Below are 25567 nucleotides of genomic sequence, written 5' to 3'. Positions count from 1 at the left end.
ACAGATGTTGGACCAGCCAGAGGGGGTGTTTACTGTGTATGTACTGTGGACTTCAGTCTGTATGGCCTCAGGGAAAATTTAACAACTGCCCCCACTGTTTATGTCATGCATGTTCAAGCTTTCCCCGTTTAGAGCTTGATCTGTACATAATTACAGTACAATCTCCTGTCTACTCACACTGTGCTAAATATATAATCAGTGGTGGAAAATTACTCATATTTACTTGAATAAAAACAGCAATGCCACAGTGTAAAAATACATATTACAAGTAAAAGTCTTGCATTCAAAAATTTACCAAAGTACAGAGGTATCTGCCAGATGTAGCCTAGATAAAATCACAAGTCAAAGTACTTATCATACAGAACATTCCTGGATTATGTTTTTGGCTGGATTTCAATGTTGTAGTTGATCAAGACCTTGCATGCAGGCCCCAAAAACTAAGAATCAGCTTCACTAGGATACAATAACAACTAAGATGGGTCTTGCATTATCACAGAATATTGTCTTACGCAGAGGCCCTGTGACAAAACCTAATTTTCAGTCTTGATTTTAGTTTATATTGTGTTCAGATGGTGCATATTCCTAAAACAAAGTTTAATTAAACGATACCAACCAGCCATGATATTGTAACCTAACGCGTTTTTGACTTAAATCTTGAGTATTAAAGTAACCAGTAACAAAAGCATATCAACAAATGTAATGGAGTAAAGACGATAATATTGAATTCTGAAATGTAATCAACTAGATGTAAAAAGTGTCAAAATTGTACTCAAGTACATTATTTGAGCAAATGTACTTAGTAACTTTTGACCACTGTGCATAACTCCTACTTCCAGACACTTTTTCTTTGTAATTATCTATTTTTTCCTATACTTTCCTTTTTTGTATTATCAGTCTCTCTGTCTCTGCTCCTGTGTTATTATAGCAGTTACGGTAGTCATCAGTCTATTCTTCTACCTATTTTTCGGTAATAATGATAGCTACTGTTCTAAACGATTTTTATTCTAGATTCATCATACCTGAAAAGAGCTTTAAGTACTTTAAGTAAATTGTCCAAATGTAGCCCCTCCTAACTAATGAACTTCTGGAAAACAGCGTCACCACCACCCAAAAACAGAGACCCTACTATCTGCAGTATTGTCCCGCCTCCTACCACGTCCTCTGCTCCTATTGGACAGTCACTTGGAAGTTGCCTCGTCTCGTTGATCCGTCACACGTCACTCAAACGCAACGCGGAACTGTTAGGAGGAGGCGGCAGACAAAAACAAGATATAGCCGTGTTACTACGGGATTAAAAACACAGTTACAGATGTTGTGGTTGGTTCACATGGTGAAAGTCTCTTCCGTTACTTAGAGGTACGTCCGTGTGATGTCACTTTTGGTTAAATAACCAAGAAAAGAAAGGATGGTTCAACGTTTCTTGAAAGCCTGAGCTTCAGGTAACTAGCCTACGCCCCTGCGTCAAGAGTGGGTAAGGTCTTTATCATGGAGTTAGTTTATTTAATCCCTCTGTTGGACAGAAAGTAGTCGTACCTTAAAGACAGCTCCTCGCGGGTTTGTCGTCTGTTTGTAAGCGGATTCCAGCTTTAATGTGGAGTCGGCTTTGGACCAAGAGCTACAGGTTTTGGCCACTTGACTGCCAGGCCTAAAGCGTGTGAAAGTCACGCCTCGCTTCTGTCTTGTCAGCTCATTTTAATAACCACAGTCAATTTATCAGCATTTAAAAATGAATTCAACGGTGTGACTTACCAACTGCTTAGTTTTATCATCTGTATGGCCATTCAGTCTGTGTTGTAATAGTGGTCACCACTGGTCCTGATTGAGTCCTGATGTGGCTCCTGAGGGCCCCGACAGAAAAGGGTTTTCTGTGGAGTTCAATTCGGGTGTTAATAACTTGGCTCACAAAGAAACAGAAATGCTGCCTGTTTAATTCACACCAGGATCGGTAGCTTTCTATTTGGCTTCTTGTTTAATTGTAGCTGTCAAAGCAAGGATATTGACAGCATTGTGACAGGTTTTTTGTGGGTAGGTCACATGATTTCCCAACCTTACCAGGTGGTACTGTTGATTTATTAAAGACCACTGCAACTAATGATTATCTCTATTATCAATTATTTATTAATTGCTTTTTATTTCCTTTAATAATTGCTTAATCATTTTGTCTAGTAAAGAAAAAGTAAAACATTTCCAAGAGCTTAAAAAAACAAATTAAAATTTTGGCTAACCAACTGTCCAAAACCTGATGATACACAGTTTAAAATCATGTAGAGTAAAGAAAAGAAGCAAATATTCACATTTGAGAAACTGGAACAAGCATTTGTTTGATATTTTTGGTTGAATTTGAGTTGAAGTGAAAAATCGATCATCAAATTAGTTGCCAGTTCATTTTCCCTTTATCGACCCATCAAGTAGTTGAGTGATTATTGCACTATTGTCTAATGCAAAACAGCTTGAGCTTTGTCAGGTTGCATGGGCATTGAGAGGGAAAATCTCTTCTCCTAGCCCAGGCACAAATGACAGTAAATTCTCTTTGATTCAGAGTTGAAAATAATAAAACATTCCAAGGGGAATGAATAAAAAGAGGCAGTACTTAACGTCCGTAATACTGCAGTAAAGATGTAAGACAATAACAACGAATACCTCTCAATCTACTGTCTTTGATTCTTTGCAGAAAGATGTCGACTAAGGAGGGTGGAGAAAGTAAAAACAGTCAACCTGTGGGCATGTCACCTGAAAGAATGGCCACTGACAAAAGCAGAGAAAACCAAAACCAGCGGGGAGTCGAGGCAACAGGAGGAACTACAGACACCAGCACAGCAGCTAAAAACTTGGCTTTGCTCAAAGCACACTCTCTGGATGTGAAGTTTGACGTTGGAGAGGAGTATGATATCATAGAAACCATCGGCACGGGAGCCTATGGAGTTGTTTCATCTGCCAGGAGACGGGACAGTGGTAGGGCAACACACACAGCTCATTCTGTATTACAATGCTCAGTGATAAATTTGAAAATTCATAATCAGTTGACATTGTCAGTGAAACTCAGTTGTACACCCTTTCCCTCTGTTTGTCACTGAATCATATTTGCATTTCACAGGCCAGCAGGTGGCGATAAAGAAGATTTCCAATGCTTTTGAAGTGTTGACAAATGCCAAACGAACCCTGCGAGAGCTCAAGATTCTCAAGCACTTCAAACATGACAATATTATTGCCATCAAGGACATCCTGCAGCCAAACCTCCCTCAATCTGCCTTCAAGTCTGTGTACGTACCTTTTTTTCATTGTAAGTTTGATGGCAGATGACACACACAAAGAGTTCCTCCTCAGGACAGAAATGTCTGTAGAACTCTGTAAGTTTATTAATAAATATCTGAAAATGTTTTACAATAACTTGGATGTATAACTTTGGTCAAGTCAGGCACAAACAACCACACTTTCCATCAGTATATTAACTTAGAGGCATTTCACATGTTGTCAGTGGATAACAGTTTTCACCTCTGACTGTTTAAATAGTTGCATTTTTCACCCATTGTGAGGAGTCAGTAATTCTGATCCACAACCAAAATCCTCAAGCATTATTTTAAAAAAATGTCTGAAAAATCTATGAATCTCAGAAATTGAAAAAACATGGCCAATTCCAATAGAGATTAAAATCCATCTCCACAAAAACATTTATTTTTAACACCATTCTATCAGTGGCAGTTGTACTAAGCTGGTTTTGTAATTGAGAGACATAATATTTCAGGTTAGACTATTGTATTTATTAAAACATATATCAATCACATATCAACCTAACAAAAGAATGGAGAGATATACTCCTCTGAGGCCAGTTCCTATGGGCAGAGTGAATTTTGGAACTCATACAATGTAATTTTCTGCTGTAAATGTTAATTGTATTCCTTGAGGACATTTTAGCACTGTGCATTACTATTAGATACTTTTTTTTTCACATGTCCAAAGTTCACTCTGCTTAGGCAGTACATCAAAATGACTTTAGCTCTGATTGTCAAGAAAGCAGATTGTGCACCCGTCAAAAAGCTTAACTCACTTTTCCATTTCCTGTTTTGACAGGTATGTGGTGCTGGACCTCATGGAGAGCGACTTGCACCAGATCATACACTCTGCTCAGACGCTCACTCCTGAGCACACACGCTACTTTCTATACCAGCTGCTCCGTGGCCTTAAATATGTGCACTCTGCCAATGTCATCCACCGTGACCTCAAACCCTCCAACCTGCTGGTGAATGAGAACTGTGAGCTAAAAATTGGTGACTTCGGCATGGCGAGGGGTCTCAGCTCGCACCCCGAGGAGTCTCATTCCTTCATGACTGAATATGTGGCAACTCGATGGTACCGTGCCCCTGAACTCCTGCTGTCTCTGAATCACTATAGCTTGGCCATTGACTTGTGGTCTGTGGGCTGCATCTTTGCTGAAATGTTGGGGCGTAAGCAGCTTTTTCCCGGGAGGCACTATGTTCACCAGCTCCAGCTAATTTTGAATGTGTTAGGCACTCCCCCTGAGGGTTTAATTGGTGCTATTAGAGCTGACCGAGTACGCTCATACGTTCAGAGTCTTCCATCACGGTTGGCTGTGCCTTTGGCCAAACTCTACCCACAAGCCGAACCAGAGGCCTTGGACCTGCTTGCAGCCATGTTGCGCTTTGACCCTCGTGAACGAATAAGTGTGACACAAGCACTGGAGCATCCTTACCTGGGCAAGTACCATGATCCAGATGATGAGCCGATTTGTGTGCCAGCATTTGACTTTGAATTTGACAAGCTTCCGATGAACAAGGAACAAATTAAAGAGGCAATTCTGATGGAGATCCAGGACTTTCATAGAAACAAACAGAGCTGTCGTCAGAGGCTGCAATTCAGGCCTTTGGCAAGGGTTAATGGCGGAGCTGCAGCACAAAGAAGCAACCAGTGCAATGTTCAGGCCTCAGCTGTCAGCCTCACAAAATCGACTCTGGTTCCCATGGCACAACACTCTCAAGCAGCACAGATACAGCAAATGAGAGAAGTGAAACCTCAACAGCAACAAAACCATACACCAGCAAAAGGGAATTGTACCTTTACAAATCAGATGCAAACCTTTAATAAGCCTGCATCCCTTTTAGAAGTTGGGCCACCTCGTGTGACGCATAATCTGCTTCTCCTCTCCAAAAATGAAAGTGGCCCAGTTGACGTGGACATGCCCAGTGCCAACTCAGACAGCGGTCAGCCGGAGACGATAGATTTAACAACACCAGTGTCTAGTCAGGACGCCCCCTCAGAAACTATGAGAGACAGTGAGGCACAGGAGCAGCTAACCAGTAGTCAAGCTCCACTGACTCAGCCCACCCAGAGCCAGTCCATGACCCAGGCTCCCACCAGTATTCCTGCAACGCCAGCACAGACCATGACACCCCTACCCACCACTGTGCCTTCCCTTTCGCTCTCTGCGGCACAAGCCCAGTCACTGTCTCAGTCCCTTTCACAATCACTGTCCAAGAATGCCAGGCCTCCTACAGGTGCAGGAGAGGGAACCAGAAAAGAGGGAGCAATTTCAGAGGATACTAAAGCTGCACTGAAAGCAGCTTTATTGAAATCAGCTCTCAGAAATAAATCCAGGAGTGGTAAGTTTATTGTCCCCCATATATATATATTAATATTTATAATGCACACCATTGACACATCACCCTTTAGCTTATTTTGATGTCTTCTTTGCAGATGGAGGTACGTCTGCACTGGGCATGGATGCTGGCGGAGGAGGAGGTATATTGTCCTCCCTGTCATCTGTTTCAGAATCGCGTCGGCCTGTCACAGCCCAGGAGCGTCAACGAGAACGAGAGGAGAAGAGAAGGAAGAGGCAGGAACGAGCGAGGGAGAGGGAGAGGAAAATGAAGGAAAAGGAGAGAAGAGAGGGAAAGCAGGGGGACTCGCTGGGCGGGGTTCTGCTGAGCGACAACGACAAAAGCCTTTTGCAGCGCTGGACGAAGATGATGGACAGTCGCAATGAGAAATCTCTGATTTCTAGTAACGATGGAGCAAAGAGTAAAGACTGTAATGTGACCTCACACAGGGGTGTAGCTGTTCGTGATAACCTCCAAGGAGCTCTGAACAATAAAACAGACAAGGACGCAAGGAAGATTCAGTCTCATGAACAGTTAATCTCTCAAGTTAAACCTAACCAGGCAAGCTTGTTTCAGCCTCCCAGCACCCAGCAACCATCGTTACTCTTCCCCATGAACCAGAGGAAACCTCCTGCAGATATAGTTGTTGCTGTAAGTGGAGGGTTAGATATAATGACTGTCACTAGTGGCTTTGTTAAAAGCAACACGCTCAAACCTCACAATGAGAGCAACGGACAAAGTGGTTTCAACTGTTTGGGGAATTGGAGTGGGCAGCAATTAGACACGAGACCACCCCAGCAACCACAACAAAACAGGAAACAGCAACCTCTACCGTCAAGCTTTCTCCAGCCCCAGCTCCAAACTCAAAGTCAAACCCAACCCGACCCTCAGCCTCAGTCACAGCTGCTGCCGCTGGAGAGTTTCTTAACTAAAGCTCCAACACTAAGCACCAGAGAGACAAATGGGAATGTGGATATCGGAGGCCAAAATAACCTCAACTCCCACTCGACTACGAGCACTGGGCCGATGGAGAAGCTGTGCCCCGCCTCAGGAGAGAAATCTGGGCCGCAGTCAAATGCCCTCTGTGGGGCTTTAGGGGTCCCCTCGCAGCCTCATCCGAGCTTAGGATTCACAGATACAGGGCAGCAAGGGCCCTCCATTGCCCCTGACATCCACACAGTAACGCTGCAGCTGTCAAAGTCCCAGGTTTGTCTCAGGTTTCTTCTGCTGTGTTGTGACCTATCAAATGTATTAACAGAGCATTGGTGGTGTTTTCATTATTACTGCTGTACAAAAACATTCTGCATATGTACAAGCCTTAAATGTCACAGCTCTCTGCTTGCCTTGAACTGATCTGAAGGATACAAAGTTCAGTTGACCTAATGTTTCCCCCTTTTCTCCTGTCAGGTGGAGGACATTTTACCCCCAGTGTTCTCAGTCACCCCCAAAGGCAGTGGCGCTGGGTACGGTGTGGGCTTTGACCTGGATGACCTTCTCAACCAGTCTCTCACAGACCTGCAACACTGTGACCGGGACAGGTGAGGTCTAATACAGCCTGAGCTTATAGTTACAATTGAGGCAAATTTGGCTCTGCAGCTGTACCGAAGAATTTCAGCATCACAACCTGCAGCCTCCAAAATGACCAGACAGTTGAATCAACACCTCTAAAAACCATTCCAACAAAAACTGAACATTATAACCTTTGTGAAAGGAGGATTTGTTGTAGAACTGTTGTATTAGACTGCATTAGTTTTAGCAGAGATATACCTAATAAGCTGGAGAAGTGTATGTTTCAAATTTTATTTGATTTCCAAATCAACTATTTTTTTTGTGGCTATGATATATTAGAGTTGCAATCATTCTTTACCGTCATGACAGAAAATCTTGGCCGTTGATAATGACTATCAGCGGGCTGGTCATTAATAGTCCTACAGTTATACAAATAAACATTCAACCTTTTATATGGAAACTAGTGTCAGATGGACATGGACATGCCTAGGTCATGTTTTCAATGTCCATGGTTTACTTTTAGTAAATTATTTAGTCGACGATAACTTAATAAACTACACTGTAAATGACTTCTAAAAGTGCCAAAGCAGCAAAGTGTAAAGTGCATTTTATGAGCTTTGACCAAGCACTGAAAAACAGTAAGGGGGCTGGAGACGTACATACACTCTTAATGCTTTCTGTATTGTTCTCTCATCAGTTTCGACTCAGCTCCCCTCTCGGCCTCGCTCTTATCTGATTGGAGCGAGGTTCACCGCATGACTCCAGCTGATCTGGAATCTCTGCAGCAAGAGTTGCAGCTCGGCTCTCCCATGATCCTCTCCGATACCATTCCCCCTGACGCCTGACTTTCCCTTCTCCTGGAATTGGAAAAGACAACACTTGGATTTGTGTTAAAGTTAGATTGTTTTAGCATGAAAATCTTGAGTGAAGACTTATCAAATTAATTTAAATGCTAGCTTTTTTAATAGGCACTACAGCTTTTTACATTATGACATACTGTGCTTTCTTTATAATAAAGAAAACCATGTCGTCACCTGTCTGTGCCTCTGGACGCTCGATGAACTACAGTACATTTCAAAATCACTTCAATTTCACTTAAAGGGAACATCTACAATAATATGAGGGTTTTGCTGAAAATTACAGAACGTTTTCCCAAAAACAGGTTTATATTATTTCAACGTGAACCTCTTATGCATTATGTATTTACGGTTGAGGGCTGAAGAATCAGTCCATGTACAGTATAACATGATACAAACTGATTAAGAGTTTGAACAGAGCACTGAGATGACTTTAAGAATCAAATTAACAATTTATTTCAAATATAGAAGACATAATTTATTTAGCTCATAATTATGATTTAAAATACAAACCTATCAAAACTACTTTGACTCAAAGATTGTGATGCAGAGTTACACTAAAAATTAAGGTTATAGTACATTTCCTGTTCAATATGGCTTCATGTATACATCAGATACGGTTTTCTAGTTTGACTATTCAGGATCACTTCGGACTTAAGTCACACATTCACGATTAACCTCCTTCATTTGGCCTGGTTTACATTCAACCTCTAAGACATCCAGTTCTCAAAGTAGTTTATCTCTGAAGCAGGATCAGCAGAGTGGACACAAAGCTGACCGACACAGCAGCCCTCCCACACCAGCTACGATCAGCTCGGCCGTACAGCCTAATCTCTGGTATCGTGTCGCTGATGAAACTTGAGTAGCTGGTCAGCCTGGTGTACACGCCCGGCCTGTTTGTGTGAGCACAGCCCAGTCCAAAACTCACCACGCCAGCCTGCACCCAGGTCCCATTTACCATCTGGCAGACAAGCGGCCCTCCTGAATCACCCTGGAAAAACAACACATGCACTCATTCGGCTTTCACCACTGGGAGGTATCACAGTCCTCAAGAGGGATAAAGAGTAGATGATTGCAGAAAAGTAGCAATTCAAGTTATTTTCAATCCATGCTCGTTTTTTTCATCTTCTGTCTTTGTGAATGTAAACACAGCGGAGCGAAAACAGCTGATCCAACAGTACCTGGCAGGAGTCCTTGCCGCCCTCCTGGTATCCAGCGCAGATCATGTCATACAGGATGTCTACCTGCTCCGTTGGGTTCGTCTGGTACATCTCCTGACATGAACTCTGGGAGACGATTGGCACCTGCACTTCCTGCAGAGTCCCGACTCCTTGCAGAGGGACTGAGGGGGATACGAGGACAGACGGAGGATGAAGAACAAAAGGAGTGTTAGACTCTTAAATTTCTGTAGGTGAACAGGTGGTCAGTAAGATTTCTGCTACTATATAATATGGCTCAAAGGACATTTTAAATTTTAGTATTTGTGCCCAGTGTATATCTTCAATTATGAACACAGAAACAGACATCTTGACTGTGTTTTCTTTTGTATTTTGTCTTTGTGTAGACATAACCGGTTCTCAGTTGGATCTGCATTCTTTGTTTTGTGTTTTGTGAATACTGTGTGTTAACACTGTGTAATATAATATAAGACCAATCCAAGCCAGCACTCCATCACCATGCAAATTATTTTATGATTGCAACTGAGATTGACACAGTGTACTGAGCATGAAAATATGCTGTGAACTGCCAACCTCCTGGTAAATTAGAGCTATGGAATGATAATTAACTGCATTCATTACCAAAATATCCACAAGCCACTAACCTTTGCACTGGAAAAAAGTATTACATTTTATTTGGTATAATTACATCATATCATTAAATATATGACTAATGTATGCAAAAGGACTCCACAGTCACATGCTACAACAGACTTCACATGTGAAACATACAACTATTATGTCAGTTTTCACAGTCATATCAGTTTGAAAACAACATTTAATGACAGTCTGACCATGTCACAAGGTGATTCTACTGAAATTAAAACCCAGCCATATTGATTTCTTGATAGTGCTTCCTAGTAAGGGGCTGGCCCCTATAACCCATCTGCTCTGTAAATGACACCTATGGCTAAGATTCAAAGTGTATTACTGCCCACTGTGTACTTTCTGACACTTGACACCTGTTGCTTGTGATGAAAAGTCAAAAACATCACGATGGAGAGCAGTCACACATAAACAGAAATGATAATTCCTGTTTACCATCCGGCCCATAAGTATTTGGACAGTTATAAAGTTTTTGTCCTTAAAACTCTCTTTAAAATAAAATAATAGATACTACATTAAAATGCCGAGTGTCAGCTTTAATTTCGGTTTACATCAATATAAAGGACTGTGTGGGAGACCAGGCCCTTTTAACACATAGTGCCCAAATTGCAAGGGTTCAAAAGTAACTGGATACATGAGAACTAGAGGTTTCTTGGGCAGCTGTGTGTTGTTTCAGTCTGTTAATAGGAGGAGTAAAGAGGTGACTCATGCAAGCAAAGACGATAATAATTAAGCTCAAATTAAACAACAGTTTATCAGAGACATATCAAAGGTAGTTGGTTTGACAAAGTAAACAAGTCACATTCCTAAAAAGCAGGTGTGGCATAAGATTTATAGATAAGCAGAAAATTATTTGCACTGTGAAGAAAAACAACTTTATGACTGAAAGGCAAGTGAAAAAAAACACTCTCTCTCTCTCTCTCAGGTGTACTATCCAGAGAAGCATTCATGACCATAATCTCAGAGGATTCATCACAATATGCAAACTCCTGATAAAACTCAAAAACATAAAGGCCTGGCTGCAGTTCACAAAAACACAGTCTGTACTGTGTTTGAATGCCAGAGTTCTAGAAAAATAGCTACTCAGTGAGTGATGAAGCATTAAACTCCTGAGTAAAAGTTGTCTGCATAAATGCTAAAAAGATGCAAAGAATCAACAGCCCTACCATCATCCCGGATGTTTCCCCAGCCGGTGACAGTGCACAACATGCCACTTGGGAACAGAGTGCCAGATGCAGGCAAGCAGACAGGACGGACATGATCCGACCAGGTTACTGGGCTGGACAGCTGCACCAGTGCCAAATCCATCCCACTGTGAGGCTCAACGTAACCGTACGGGATCACCACTTGGCTCACGCGATGCGACGACTGGTGCTGGTTGAAGCCGTTCAGCTGGTACCGGCCAGCGTAGATGATGTAAGAACTCACGTCTGACGGACTGAAAGAGGAAGATGGAGAATGGAACCTGCTAGACTGGAAATCAAAGGGAACTTGAAATGTGAAACTTTTAAATTCAATATTCTCTGTAAATGATTTTTCTTACTTCCTGTGTGCTTTAATATTTTCTAGGCCTCATATAGTCAATGGTATGATTTGAGTGACCAATAGGGTCTTTACACTTAGATTTAGAACATAATTTGGCCTTATTTGGGTCAAGTATGGAAAAGCGTCACCTACGGTTATATACGCCCTGTTAAACTCGTCATCTTCAGAACTTTGGTGTAGTGCTATTCTGGCACACTTGTCTCTGTATTGTTCAGCATTTTTCTCTCTCTTCACCAGTGTACAGTTTGTAATAAAACTTCTGCGTGAGATGTCTTCTCTCCAGCTCAAAAGATTTTCTTTACATTATCAACAGGTATTAAGTGGTTTCATGACAAGCAGGCGTTCATTAAGATGGACCTGATGTCTGTCTATTCTAGGAAAAAGTTTCAGAAGAATAAATGAAAAATCATGCACATCTGCACTCACTGTATTACCTCGACCAAGAAAGTTGTTTTCACCGATGTCCGTTTGTTGGTTTGTTTATTTATTTGTCAGCAGGATTACACAAAAAGTGCAGAACTAATTTGCACCAATTTGGTGCAGGGATGTGGGCCAGGAAAGAACCCACTAAAATTAGGTGTGGCTCTGGTTGAATAAAAGCTACACAAACATGTGAAAGACTGTTTAGCCTTGGTGGAGACATGTGCTCTACTGAGTGCCATTCTGTTTAATAGTGCTTTGACACAGTGTACAAGACCTTCAGTGTGCAAGAACTTTGTAGTAAATATGATGTGCAGTGAAAATAATAATAATCATTTAGAAGTGGTCATTTCCAGCAAAATGACTCAGATGAGTCAAAGAAGCAGAGAGCCTGTGGATTGGTGCTCGAGTTTTTCTTACTTGGGGAAACAATGAGCGGCTGATAGGATCCAGTTCTCAGTGATGATGGAGCCTCCACAGATGTGACCGTCAGTGCCTCTCTGGAAGCCGAGGGGAGGAAAACGAGTGAGTCACCTTTGTATCACAGGCAAATCCCTCTCTCAGCAGGTCAGTTTGATAAACAACACCCAGACTAAACCACACATATACCTTCCCCACAGGCAGAACTGATACTAAAGAAGACTGGATGCTGTGGCTGACACCTGTTTCAAACTAACCCACCTGTACATCCACCTGCCACGGCCAATGCCCATCTGCAGCGTCCATCCCTCCCACAATCCTGTTCTCCATTAATGGTGGTCGGCCACATTCTTGAGCGTAAGCCAGAATACCTAAATATCAACATAAATCACATTTGTAAATCACTCACACCGAAGCAGATGAATATTTTACAGTACTATACACATAAAAACATTTATTTAGCTGGCTAAAAGAGCAAACAGTATGTTTTACAGCTGGACAAAGAAACGACAGACAAAGGGTAGATGCGGGGATTTAGTGGTCGATACTCACCTGTTACGCACCAAAAAATGGCTGGAAACTGTACTTTTGGCGACATTTTGTGAGGGTTTTGCGGCAAACAACGTGGCTAAGCTCTTGCTGAAGAAAAAACAACAATTATATATGTACGAAAGTCGAGTTTTCTTTCTATAACGTTACTTCTACCTTCCCACCTCTTCTGGTACCTTGTGACTGAAATTCAAACAAAAATTCAAGGCAATAAAAATAAAAAAAACTGTTGTATCAAAGAACTCATTTGTTAAAATCCAAACTCCGTCCGTTTTACCGTCGACAAAATCCCCTAACGGATCCAGGTTGCATCAAGTAAGGTTTCAAGCAAATTCCAAGAAAACGCCTCGACAGCCATCAGCTGGCTACCTGTGTTCTCACCTACACCCAATCAAACCTCTGGTCCCGCCCTCCTACTCCACCTGTGCCAATGAAATTTAAAAGAATGCAACAGCGAACAAATCAGATTCTCCTGATACGGTCACAGGTAAACTACGTTTTCCGTTCTTTTCTCGGAAGAAAAAGATCCTTTTTCAGTGTTCCAGTTAGGCTATGAGTGTGAGAAGCGGGTTGCCCGTACAAAATACCTTAAGTGCATCTCCCTGTTTCTCTGTTATATACAATCCTATTCTACAATCCTATATCTTGGTAAGTGATGACACAGTTTGCCCATGTGTTTTTGTGTGAACAGGGTTAAATAATAAAACATGTTAGGTCATGACGTTTACATCCTTCGTAAGAGTTTCCTCTGATTTTATATTAGTTTTAATATCTCACCAACTACAATAGGCCTTGTGTGAACTCCAGCTGTTAAACTCCTTTCTTTAGAATTTGTTGAGATTGCATTGCAGCTCTTACTCAGGGACAAGGAGTACTCCCTATGTTCCTTGCTCCAGGTGGAAAACAAAAACCAGTTTAGCTGGTCTCAGTTAGAGGAGTAACAACTGGGTTTCAAGTATACAGAAGGCACAATGTATCCTCCTCTAATCCCTTATAGGATTAAAAAAAACATCCAGGTCAAAGGTTAACGCTGTCCTGAACTGGGTAGATGCAAGTATGTAAGCAATAATTATGAGTTTCTGTTGTCTATAATTCTAAGCTATTTGAGTGTAGTATGTGTGTGGCTGGATTTTAAACATTAACATTACTCTTCTGATTTTTTAAAGTGTCAATTCAAGTGAGTTTTATTTGTACAGCGCCAAATCATAACAGAAGTTATCACAGGGCATCAGTGTGCCACACATCTGGGCTGTGGTTATCCTATTTTTTTTTTAAAATGACACCAAATATTTATTCCTTCTGTCTGTCTATAGAGCTGTTTGTCTGTCTCCATTTTTCCCTCTCTCTTTTCCTCTCTTTCCTCCCTCCCTCCCTCCAACTCTCCCTCCCACCCTGCCTCCCTGCCCCAGGCAGTGTGTCTAGTTTCACAGAGCAATTGAAGGTGACAGGGACAGAGAGGGAGGGAGAGGGAGGGAGGGACAGAGGGAGGACACATCACAGTATCGCCTGGGGCTACACAACAGTAGAGGAAGAGCGAGAGATGGAGGGACAAAGAGAAAAGAGAGGAGAGACTCACGAAAGTACTCATAGGGAATTCCATAAACAGGTAATGCAAAAATAAAGTTACACAAAAACAGCAGAAATGTTTGTTAGTGCGAGTGAGTGTGTGTGTGTCACATGCATTTGCCTCCAGGTCAGCTGATTTGTACTTTTTATCCCTAACAGCATATTTTTGTGCGTGAGCCCCTTCCACTCAGCCCCTCTCACTCATAATATATGAATGCATTATAGGATCCAGTCAGTAAGAGCAATTATAATGCACTCCCGTTTGTTTTTATTTTAACGACTTGATGAATATTTGTCGTGGCATTGTAACCATGGTGACTGCCTCCACCGCTGCCGCCTCCCCCTTCCCTCCCCTCCCGGCCCCGTCCACCACCCCTTCCCCATCCCCCCTTCAGCGCTGAAAAAGCAAGGGATGGCGAGAGAGAGAGGGAGAGAGAGAGGTGACAGGAATGAACTAACAAGATGCACTAAAAAAAATGCATGTCCTGGAGCTACATGAATCTTTGCAGTGAAGCACGCGCCGTCACACACACACACACACACACACACACACACACACACACACACACACACACATTATTGCACTCAGCACATAGGGATCACATAGGTTAAGCCACATTCCAACAACTGGAACACAATAAGACGCAACCAGGATTTCTGAATAAAGGAAAAACAAAAGGGTAACCAGCTAGAAGACGGGGGGTGGGAATGGAAGGGTGTGCGCTGGGTTAATACCATGTTTTTAGGCTTAGTTTTAAATTAACCAAGCAGTTTTGTAACTCAACTTTCTCTAGCTTACTTTCTCTTGTCTCCCATTTCTGCCATTTCTTTCTCAGTTCAGTAAAATACACTCAAGTTGTATGAAATTTGAGATACTCATACTCCAATTTTCAGCTTCTTTATGCTTCCATTTCACTACATTTCAGAGGGAAATATTGTGCATTTCATTCCACCACATTTATTTGTTATCGTCACTTTGTAGATTTTGATTTTACGCAAAACATATAATGAGTTTCTAAAATATGAAGCATCGTAATAGATTAAACTACCTAATAGTTCAGAAAGTAGCTTCACTGAGCTCCACTTTAACAAGCTTTAAACATTAAATGTTGCTTATATGTTTATGCATCAAGAATAATAATATAATAATACAACGTGTAATGATATCTACATAAAAGGCACTCATTTAGTACTATAAGTACATTTGCTGAGAATATATATATATATATATATATATATATATACTCTATATATATACTCGCACTTAACTAAGATGCTGAATCCTGGCTTTGTACTTGTACTTGTATTTGAGTATTTTGATTCTGGTAGTTTTTAGGCTCTGAATGCTTCTTCAACCACTGTTTTTGCTCCTTTTTACCTTTGAACTTGTCAAGTCCTTTCCTTTCTCCAAGGCACGTCTCGAAGGAAAGTAACAGAGAAGGGGTGGGGGGGTGGAAGAGAGAGACAGAGCAATGGGGGCAGCGGAGAAAGAATAGCAGAGTATGAAAGAGAGAGGGAGCGACAGAGAGAAAGGGAGCGCAAAGTCTTGTCAACCGGAAATAAAACAAGCTGGCACCCTCCCCATCCCCAAGCCCCTACACCCACCCCAAAGTCACATACTTCCTCTTCACTCTCTCTATCTCTCTTCTCTGCCTCCCTGCTCCCATCTTCCATCTCTCTCTTCTTCTCTCCCTTCCGCTGCAAAGAGATATATTTAAACCCCGGTTCTACTCTGCTCTCGCTCTTTGACTTGACCATACATACCGTCATACCTGCGTCATTAGTTACGCCTCACATCAAACCTTGTGTGTCTATCGCCATGGGTCTCTGTATGGTGCTCCTTATACCCGCTCTGGGGCCAGACAATGCCTTTGTTTATTGTCCTGTAGCTTTCAGCTCAGTGTGTTATAGCAGGAGAACAATACCTCTGTAGTCAGGGAACAATACCAAGGTGCTCTGGGAAAAGCTATAATCAAACTCTGTGCATTGTTGTTAGCTCTTTTGTTAAAAAAATAAACTTTACAACATCTTCACAGCACTGTAAAACACATACTGTTATGGTTCTGTAACACTGTCCATATGAGCTGAAGTGATTTGTCAAATTATAAATTATATGATCAACATAAAATTATTTTTCAAGCAAAAACATTTCCTGCTTCCAGCTTCTCAAATCTGACAATTTGGTGTTTTTTCTTGTTCGCCAAAAAAAAAAAAAAAAAAAAAAAAGCAATTTGAGGAAAACTGTAATGGACTTTATTCAATACACCGGGTGTTTTATGTACAAAACATGAATAGGTTAATCAAGAAAATAAGCTAGCTACTTAGCTCAAAGAGTATGCTTTCTTACAATTGATACAAGCCATAACACACATTTTGGGTATTCTCTCTTTGTTGGTTTTTGATGTTAAGCATCATTGACAAATTTTACATTGACAAATATTTAAAAAGCAAATGTGATTCTGTATGTTATGTAGTCATCTTTGTCAGTACAAATATCAGAGCACTCAGTAGGGTTTAATAGCTTTAGACATTAGCATCTGTTATAAAATCAGTACATCAAATGAAATATAATGATTACATAAAATAAGTTACTGATAAGCTGAAAATGACTCAGCTTAACAAAAATAGCTGGTTATAAATCAGTTTAATATGTTTTAATGAGTAATGATACTAACTGTATATTATCCCACTATCAGTGTCTCAAATAAACTGGAAAATATGATGTCATGTTAAGCATAACATTGCTGCGTATCTTTATCTAGAAATATGTCTGTATTTGCATAACATGTTTTTTCATATCATAACATCAAGCAGAATAACAATATCATGTATTATTGATATTACCACTTATCATCTCTGAGAAATTACTCTTAATTATATGTGTGTTTTACTATGAAGAATAAAAATATTTCTTAAAAAAAATAAGAAATGTGATAAGCCTAATATTCCCTTCCCACTGATAATAATTTTGTAAATATTTGCTTCAGTGTGCAGTTGCAGAATGCAGCATTTTACTATAGCAGCACAATAAATACAGTTCAACAGCAGATGTACGTGGATGTGTCAAAGCTTTATCAAAGTTTTTAAAATGACCTTTTAAGTATTTAAATGAGGATCAATGACAATGAATCCTCACTAGTGTGAACATTAAGTTTAATCAGGTAATGTCAGTTGTCTGGTTGCACATGTTTTAAAGAAAACGAACACACTTGACTGACAATTGTATTCAATATTTATGTGCAATTTATGGCTAAAATTGAATTCCATCATCTATTTATCATCCACTATCTCTCCATTATCTGTGCTTTATGCTCCACTCTCTCGGCCTCCCCTCCTCCTCTCGCTGGCATTAAGTTCAAACTTGACACTGATGTTGACTCACTTTGTCACCCCTCGGTGGCTCCCTCTCTCTCTCTCTCTCTCTCCCTCTCTTTCTCTCTCTCTCTCTCTATCCTCCATCGCTTGGAGGACAAGAGTGCCCGCAGACGCATTTCTCTCCAGAGCCCCCCACCACCACCACCACCACCCTCCCTCTCTCTCCCTCTTTCACTCTCTCTCACCCTGTCTAACTCTCTCCATCTCTCTCTCCTACTCTCTCCTTTACACACACACAGTGTTGTCAACAAAGCTGGAGAACAAGGGACGTGAGGGGAACAGGGGAATAAAGGTCCACAGAAGAGGAGAGTAACACACAGGACCCCCGCATCATTTCACCCAGACATTTGGTAAGTTTGCAAAAATTGCGTGTTTTGAGTGCTTTTGTGTGTTTCGTTCTGCGCTGGTGTCACCTCTTTAATACTGACTTCAGTGGAGGCTTTGGGATCGACTACGCCGCCAACTAGTGTTCAGAAATTTTTTCAGGAATTTAATGAAAAACAGATTAATTATTGTTCAGGGGCTGCTTTGTCCAAATGAATGAAGTTTGACCTTTGACACTGTGTTGCTGCAATAGTTGAGATTTGGCTCAGTGCTGACATATCTTTGTATTCCTGTCTGACTCTCCAATTTCTAAAAAAATTGAATGTAAGATAAGATAATAGTATAGAAGAAATAGCTTTTAACCATCTAGGACTAGGATGCATATTTATTTAGGCAGAGAATAACGTTTATGGTCATACTTCAGTACTTTATGTTAAACCTGGGCTTGATTCAAATGTTTTATGGGAGATTTTGTTCATAAAACCACTGCATGTGTGTTTGCGTGATGCCAGTTTGCGACTACATATAAAGGCAGTGTCTTTTTGTGCATGTATGCTCTGGCTTACCAGCGAAGATAGAGCTAAAAGCAAGTAGCATAATAAATGTCATGGCTTTCAGAGTGGGTTCTAATGTACCTTAGCTCCCCACGGTATACTAGCATACCAATGTATAACACACACGCGTTACGACAGCGTACATGTAACTAACTCCATTTCTGTCTGTCATCATGAGGCTAATTCACCACAATGCCGACCATGTGTGAACTCATGCGATATGAACCCCTCCTTCCTCATCTTCCTCTCCTCGTCACTCATTTCCCCTAAAAACCCCCCACCCGCTTTGCAGAAGGAAGGAGTCGAGGATTGAAAGGAAGGAGAGAGGAGCCAAAGGTGACGGGTAAACAGGGGCAGACACGCACAGGAACGGGACTCCTTTATTTCTCTTCATGGTGTTTTGGACTCTCGTAGTATGTATGAGAAGTTAACCATGCTAAACCTGCAGAGCGGCTCAAACTGGAGCGGGCCCAACAACTGGTACCATGACCCGACCGGAGTTCAGACGCAACACAGCACAGGTAAAGGCAGATTTCCAACACGTCAGTGCTCACACATCATCACTTAAATGTCACCACATTCAAACCCTACAGAAATTAAAAGTAGCTCAACACTTCTGCCTCACTCTCTCACCAACTTCCTGCCTGTTTAAAGCTTTAATCTTGCAATCTGTGAAGCACTGGTGGTGGAAAAAAATTCTCCCTGGCACTCACGCCATCTCTTTTGTCACCTTCCTCTCCGCCAGTGTCTGAGGGCTGTCTCCTGGACACGGAGGGCAGCATGGGGGGAGAGGCAGGAGGGGGAGGAGGAGGAGCGGGCCGAGGGGGAGGAGTCCCCGTGGAGCGGGACGAGGGCGAGGAGTCTCAGCTGAGGCTGCAGCTCAAGAGGAAGCTGCAGAGGAACAGGACCAGCTTCACGCAGGAGCAGATCGAGGCTCTGGAGAAAGGTCAGGCCGTGCGAGCACGCACAGCGCTCTCCTCGCTTTTTCAGCCAATCGCCAGCCTCCAGAGTGTGTCATGACGCAGCTTGTCTTGCTGCTTTTTTCCCCTGCCAACACCTTTGTTATTGGATTATAGCATTTACACCTTGTTTACAGCTTTTTTGGTAAATGGCAGGGGACATAAATACGAGAGATTACAAGCATTACCCAAAAATGTGGCTTTTTATCAGGTATTATGCCTGACTACTGATTTAAGATATCTGTTTAGTAGGACATGATTTATAAATCCCTGCAAGGGACAGAAGAATTGCCACCAATGATCACTTCCAGATGCAAATTATCCAGAATCTTAACTCAAATAATCCCAATATGACCTCAAAAAGCCTTTGGCAGCATGTACAGCAGAGTTCTGATAATGCATCTATTACTGTGGTTGTGTTTATGCAGTGAGATCTGGCCCTCATAGCCTGATATCCACTGAGAGGGATCAGAAAGCCACCCTTGACTGGATATGGCTGCAGCGGGCCCTTGAGCTAAATAAGGACGCAATGTCCACTGTGCAGCCGAGTGGAAATGTATCACTGTGGTCACTCCGTGCAAATGACATTAATGAGGTACACTGACCTCAGTGCACGGCCAAGGCACAATAACAATCATGTGTTGACACAGACGCCAATTATAACCAAGCCAATTATAACAATTTGTGAGACAGACTTAATTTATCGAGTCACTGTTGTTATCTTTGTGCAGTATGGATTTATTAACCATGTGTTACCAGCATGAACTTTAGTCTCTTGTCATCCTGTTAATGTTATGACAACCACATCTGTTTAAAACAAGACACTGTGATTTAGTGTTTTAGTTTCTCTGCTGACACATTATTGACATGCTAAACAAATGTGAAACATCATGAGTGCAGACAGTTCAATCTATTACTGGACTTGAAACCTCAGAGTTCATCAGGATGACTCAGACTGTCAGTTAGAAGGAGAGGCATATTCTCGTTTCGACTTGTCAACGACAAAAATGTCAGCAGTTTGTCAACTATAAATTAACTGCCACAATGAGAAACGATACAGAAAGTCTCTCTGATGTGAACGCACTGTTGTTCAAGCAACTCCAGAACTTACATCAAGACTCTGTGTCTGTTATATACTGTGTATACAAGCTACTGCTGATGATTTCAATGTTATGCTTTATGCTGATGAGAGACACAGTTTAAAGAAGACAATTCCAAATTTAGATACTTAGAGTTAAGGAAGATAAATGGTGATGAAAATGAAAACCTATGAGGATTTTTCTTCAGTGTAGTTTTAGTCAGCCTACTTTGAAATAAAGTGCTTAGGCAGCTTCTCAACTTGGTTCCTTTCATTTGAACTTTCTGCGTGTTCCATAATGATAAATAATTTATACAAAGTGCAACAGATAAATATTTCAAATATGGTTATAAGGATACATCTTGGCTTCCTGGATTTGTAAATTCCATGGAACAATAATTAGTCATGCTGATATTTAGCAGTAATTATGCAAGAAGGGTAACAGCTGCCCAAATAATGAGATTGCAGATAATTGATCAGTCATTAAAATAAATTTTAAATTGATTGTAAGCAAAGCTGGAATTTTCCTCTTGACATAAATAGACAGATGCACAGATGAATCCAAAATACATTAACACCACGCAGAAAGGGTTATCAGGCGAGCTGCTCCCCAGTAGTCCTGTCATCCTCAATTAAGACTCACACTGTGTGTCTGACATTAGTTAATATCTTCCACAGAGTTTGAAAGGACACATTACCCAGATGTCTTTGCGAGGGAGAGATTGGCGAACAAGATCGATTTGCCAGAGGCCAGGATACAGGTAGGCAACATTTTCAATCGCCCTGATGCTCGACCTGTTACAACGTGCAAGAATCTGTTTTTAGTTTTGATATATCCCTGCATGATGAACAGGCTTGACAGAACTCTTTGATTAACAGGTGTGGTTCTCAAACCGAAGAGCCAAGTGGAGGAGGGAGGAGAAGCTGCGCAATCAAAGGAGGTCAGGGGGTGTGACTTCCTGTTCACAAAGCCAAGCTCCTCTGACAACTTCCTTTAACACATCTGTCTATCATCAGCAGCATGGCAGCAGTTCAGGTAAACGCCAAGTCACTGTGCTGCGAGACGACTGTTTGAATCTGATTATGCTCTTTAATTACAACAGACTGTTACAGCACATCAGTAACATTGAAAGCAAGACTTTACATTCAGTTTGTATTATTTATATATTTGGTGACAGAAATATTTTACTAGTTTATAATTACAAACCTCAGAGCTCCCCTGCTTGACATTTGCAGGCAGGAAAACCATTAGAGTTTCTCCATTAGTGCACATCTATATTACAACATTTCCACTGCGAGATGTTCCCACCGCGTGTGTGTAAATGTGTGAGTGTGTGTGTGTGTGTGCTCTCACCGTCTCGCTCTGTGTGTCTCTCTCCAGGGTCCATGTTGAGTCAGGCTGAGTCGTCCCTGCCCAGCTACAGCTCCCTGTCAGTCTTCTCATCTGGAGTCCAGGTTGGACTTTCATCATTCATCATTCATCAGCACCCAAACTTTACCAACAGCAGAATGTCATCACAGAGCAAGAACTGCTTTATTAGCTTCTTTACGTCAAGGTCTAAAACATACAATAACAAAAGTGATGAAAACAGATAAATGCTACCACAGATATTAATACTATTATCATGACTGAAACTGCTAATATTAATAATTATAATTACACATATCAATAATACAACATTTATTCTTCTTATCATAACTATCTTTGCTGTTGCTTTTCTCTGTCAAATTACTAACAACAATAATGTATTCACAATCACTAGTAAAGATAATGATGATGACAAAACAAGGTAACCTAAATGTAACATACAAAGCTGGAAAGAGGCAGAAAGAGGCAAATCTGGAAGAATGTAAACTATTAGACCTGAAACAATTACCTTATTAATCAATTAGTTCATTGAAAAAAGTTAATCAGCAACTATTTTTATCTTCAGTAAATAGTTTTTTCAAGCAAAAATGCCCAACATTTGGTGTTTCCAGCTTCTTAAATGTGAAGATTTGTTGCCTTCTAAATGAAATATTAGATTATTGAACTACTAGACAGACAAATCCATCAGTGTTGGACGATGATGTGATTGGTGGTTTTCACTGCTTTTCTAAAATATATTTGACGGATCGATTCATTTAGAAAATACCTGCAGCCCCATGAGTTATAAAGTGATTTTCAGTATGATATGACTTTCACAAGGTGGCATAAAGCGGCAATCCGTCAAAACACAATCTCTCAAATCTTGACTGTAATAAGACTTAATCACCCACTGTATCAATGGGGGAAGAAAAGACAGAGTATAAGTGAAATAGCTTTGCATATGTAATACAACTGAATGTGGGCAGCTGCTGCTGTGATTTACTTCTACCATACAACGCTACTCTAGTACCACCCAGTGGTTAACTGAAACCATGCTGTTACTACCTGCCATGGCTATATACAACTACCAAAAGATGTTTTCCTCTAGTCTCTTTTTTGGATGTTCCAGTATTAATCTCACCCCAATCTTTCCTTTCCTTCACCCCTCCAGTCTATTCCTCCACAGTCGGCCTCCTCCTACTCCTGCATGTTACCTCCGTCCCCCTCTGCCCCGCGCAGCTTTGACTCATCGGCGTACTCCTCTCCTCATCTGCAGACTCCACCCTCAGCCAACTCCAACACCGGTGAGTGTTTCTGAGGTGGGCGTGGGTTTATTTAACTAGGGCAGGGATGACTTGATGTTTGTGTGTCATCTCTGACTGCTGTCAGAAAGACACAGTGGATGAAACCATAAATTCAACCACTAACTGACTCTGTTTTTGCTTCTCTCCTCTCTCGTTCAGGGCTCATATCGCCTGGTGTGTCAGTGCCGGTCCAGGTCCCAGGAACTGAGCAGCAGAGCATGAGTCAGAACCTGGGTCAGTACTGGGCCCGATTACAGTGAGCGACAAGACAGTCACTTCCAACAGGCATAACAAAAGAAGAAGGAAAAAAAGGGCATGTATAAAAAAAAGTGTCAAGAAAACAATATGGGGGACACACAGGTTTTAAGGAAGTACAGGTCTGAGCTAAGGAGGGGACTCGATGAGTTGCAGACCGCGAAATGCATTAAATGTTTACAAATCCAGCCAAGAGCAGCTTTGGTTGCACTTGACAGTACTCTGGTCATACTGGTATTTGCTTAGTATTATCATGTTGCACTCTTTTATTTATTTTTTTTTTTAAATAGTGTGTTGATGATAGGGCTGAGGTACAGATTAGAAATAGGCTGTGTTTAGAATTAAAACAGAGTCAGGATTAGGGTCTGGCAAAATACAGGGTTTAGGTTAGGTAGTGCAACAAGTGAGATTTAGTGCAATTTGAGAATCAGTGTTGAACCCTGCAAATGTTTTGCCATATTTTATTGTGTCAAACATTTTGACTTTTTCAAAACACAAAGAAAAACCCAGGGAAAAAGACAGGAAATCTGCCTAAACCTGTAAATGCACAGTGGATGAAAGTTAAGAAAAGCCAGTGGACATTTGAGCTCAGATCATTTTGTTATGTTTTAACAAGAGAAATAGGTTCAGACCCGACGAGTACTCAGCCCATAAAACCTAAACATCTCCAAAGTTTATTTTAAAGGGAAATGTAGCCTTGAAATGTTCAAATATAAAAAGTGGCAAATGGCAAGGTTTTGACTATAATTCTATCATACAGAAGTGATTCAGTGGTACTAAGTAAATTCCAGCAGATGTCTGTATTGTGAGGTGTAACCACAGTTTCTTGTTACTTGAGCAGCTCAATGATATTGTGATAGCTAGCTTGTTCCCTCAGCATAAGCTGTGTGAGGCTACTGTGAAGATTTTAGACTTGCTTATGGCAATCACTTTTACTAAAACTTAAAAACTTAACATAAAAAAGTGTAAATCCTGCCTATCCTGCCAGCAAACTTACACTGAGACTGAAACTGCATATTTTTGTACAGACATCCGTGTATGATGAAGATAACTGTGGAATATTGTCAGATGTTATTGGAGGGAAGAATGTAGCACGTTGTGGACTCTAATCATCCTCAAAGCACACGTTTCATTTCTCAGAATAAATTAATAGGGATACACCATATCAATACTGGTATCAGATGTTATTTGATGCTAGACTAGACATAAAAATATTACAGATTATATACAGGTATTACAGATTTTTTGCCAAAAACTACACTGAAGCAGTTAAAATTTTCTCTATTTCATAAATATGAGGATGACAGTTTTTTATCTAATGTGTCAAAAAACAAAAGTGATTCAATTAGAGTCATTTTGACCTATCATCAATCATACCAGTATTAGCAGTGATTTTGTATATCATTAATGAAACATGTCCATCAGCCGGTGACAATCAAGCATCATAAATGCACCAAACCACCAAAAAAGACTTGAGAGACTGACAATCAAAGCTGGAGGTAGAGGAGATCAAAATGAAAAAAAAACAAAAAAACAAACAAACTGTGAAATTATTGCAACACTGTCAATACAATAGCAATCAACTGTGCATGACCAAAATAAGCCGCTATAGACAATCAACTACTTGCAGAAATGAATCAAGTATTGTACAAAAACTGTTACTGTACTTTGCAGGGTTTTAACCTCTGCTCACTTTCCTCTGACTATTGGTTTTGTTGATGCATCTCAGTTTGATCTCAAATGAAATGTCTTTCAACTCTTATTTATTTGTCTTTTCACTCGTTCACATAAGTCCTCTGTGTTGTTTCTGTTGTTGTTGAGTGTTGTGTTAGTACTGTATAGCTACCAAGAGTCAACCCTTTTGTGAAGGCCTTGGATCCCTTTAATGAAAATAAAACTGTGTGTAATGAATAGAAACTCAGGTGTGTATTTGTGATGCCATACTACATTTTAATCTTGGTTCATGAGGCTAAAGGAAAAAAAAAGTTAATTATTCAACATGATAGTTTGATTAATTTACATAGAGATGATGGTTATGTTTGACAAATGTGACGTTTATAATACCAGTG

The 25567-nt window shown here is 40.9% G+C and overlaps 3 protein-coding genes across 6 annotated transcripts; 2 read left to right on the top strand and 1 right to left on the bottom strand.

Annotated features, from left to right (window-relative positions):
• The first annotated feature begins 83 nt into the window (after positions 1-83).
• mapk7 (mitogen-activated protein kinase 7) lies at positions 84-8093 on the top strand. 3 transcript variants are annotated; one of them, XM_018678348.2, is made up of 7 exons: positions 84-1356; positions 2672-2952; positions 3095-3260; positions 4069-5615; positions 5710-6818; positions 7020-7150; positions 7819-8093. In XM_018678348.2, the coding sequence occupies exons 2-7, from the start codon at positions 2676-2678 to the stop codon at positions 7964-7966; spliced, it is 3378 nt and encodes a 1125-aa protein (XP_018533864.1). In that variant the 5' UTR covers positions 84-1356; positions 2672-2675; the 3' UTR covers positions 7967-8093. The 3 variants fall into 3 exon arrangements, with proteins under 3 accessions (XP_018533864.1, XP_018533863.1, XP_018533862.1); XM_018678347.2 differs by having other exon boundaries at positions 84-1439; XM_018678346.2 differs by having other exon boundaries at positions 84-1471.
• A 325-nt stretch (positions 8094-8418) lies between these two features.
• On the bottom strand, positions 8419-13531 carry zgc:92313 (uncharacterized protein LOC436869 homolog). Of its 2 annotated transcripts, none has more exons than XM_051066330.1 (7): positions 13513-13531; positions 12739-12825; positions 12448-12557; positions 12187-12266; positions 10968-11239; positions 9160-9320; positions 8419-8969 (listed from the first exon to the last, which is right to left on the bottom strand). In XM_051066330.1, the coding sequence occupies exons 2-7, from the start codon at positions 12782-12784 to the stop codon at positions 8715-8717; spliced, it is 924 nt and encodes a 307-aa protein (XP_050922287.1). In that variant the 5' UTR covers positions 12785-12825; positions 13513-13531; the 3' UTR covers positions 8419-8714. The 2 variants fall into 2 exon arrangements, with proteins under 2 accessions (XP_050922287.1, XP_018533858.1); XM_018678342.2 differs by lacking the exon at positions 13513-13531 and adding an exon at positions 12912-13134.
• A 4140-nt stretch (positions 13532-17671) lies between these two features.
• pax10 (paired box 10) lies at positions 17672-25394 on the top strand. Its single transcript, XM_051066309.1, is given in 9 exon segments — positions 17672-17753; positions 17756-18045; positions 18871-19075; positions 19300-19500; positions 21270-21352; positions 21471-21627; positions 21973-22046; positions 23111-23243; positions 23403-25394. Coding segments are annotated over 9 exon segments (1326 nt in total). The 3' UTR covers positions 23504-25394.
• The last annotated feature ends 173 nt before the right edge of the window (positions 25395-25567 follow it).

The sequence above is a fragment of the Lates calcarifer genome, linkage group LG23 (genome assembly GCF_001640805.2).
Source record: "Lates calcarifer isolate ASB-BC8 linkage group LG23, TLL_Latcal_v3, whole genome shotgun sequence".
NCBI classification, from domain to species: Eukaryota; Metazoa; Chordata; class Actinopteri; family Centropomidae; genus Lates; species Lates calcarifer.
Note: the sequence above shows the minus strand (reverse complement) of the source record. Positions and strands in the feature narration are given on the sequence as shown.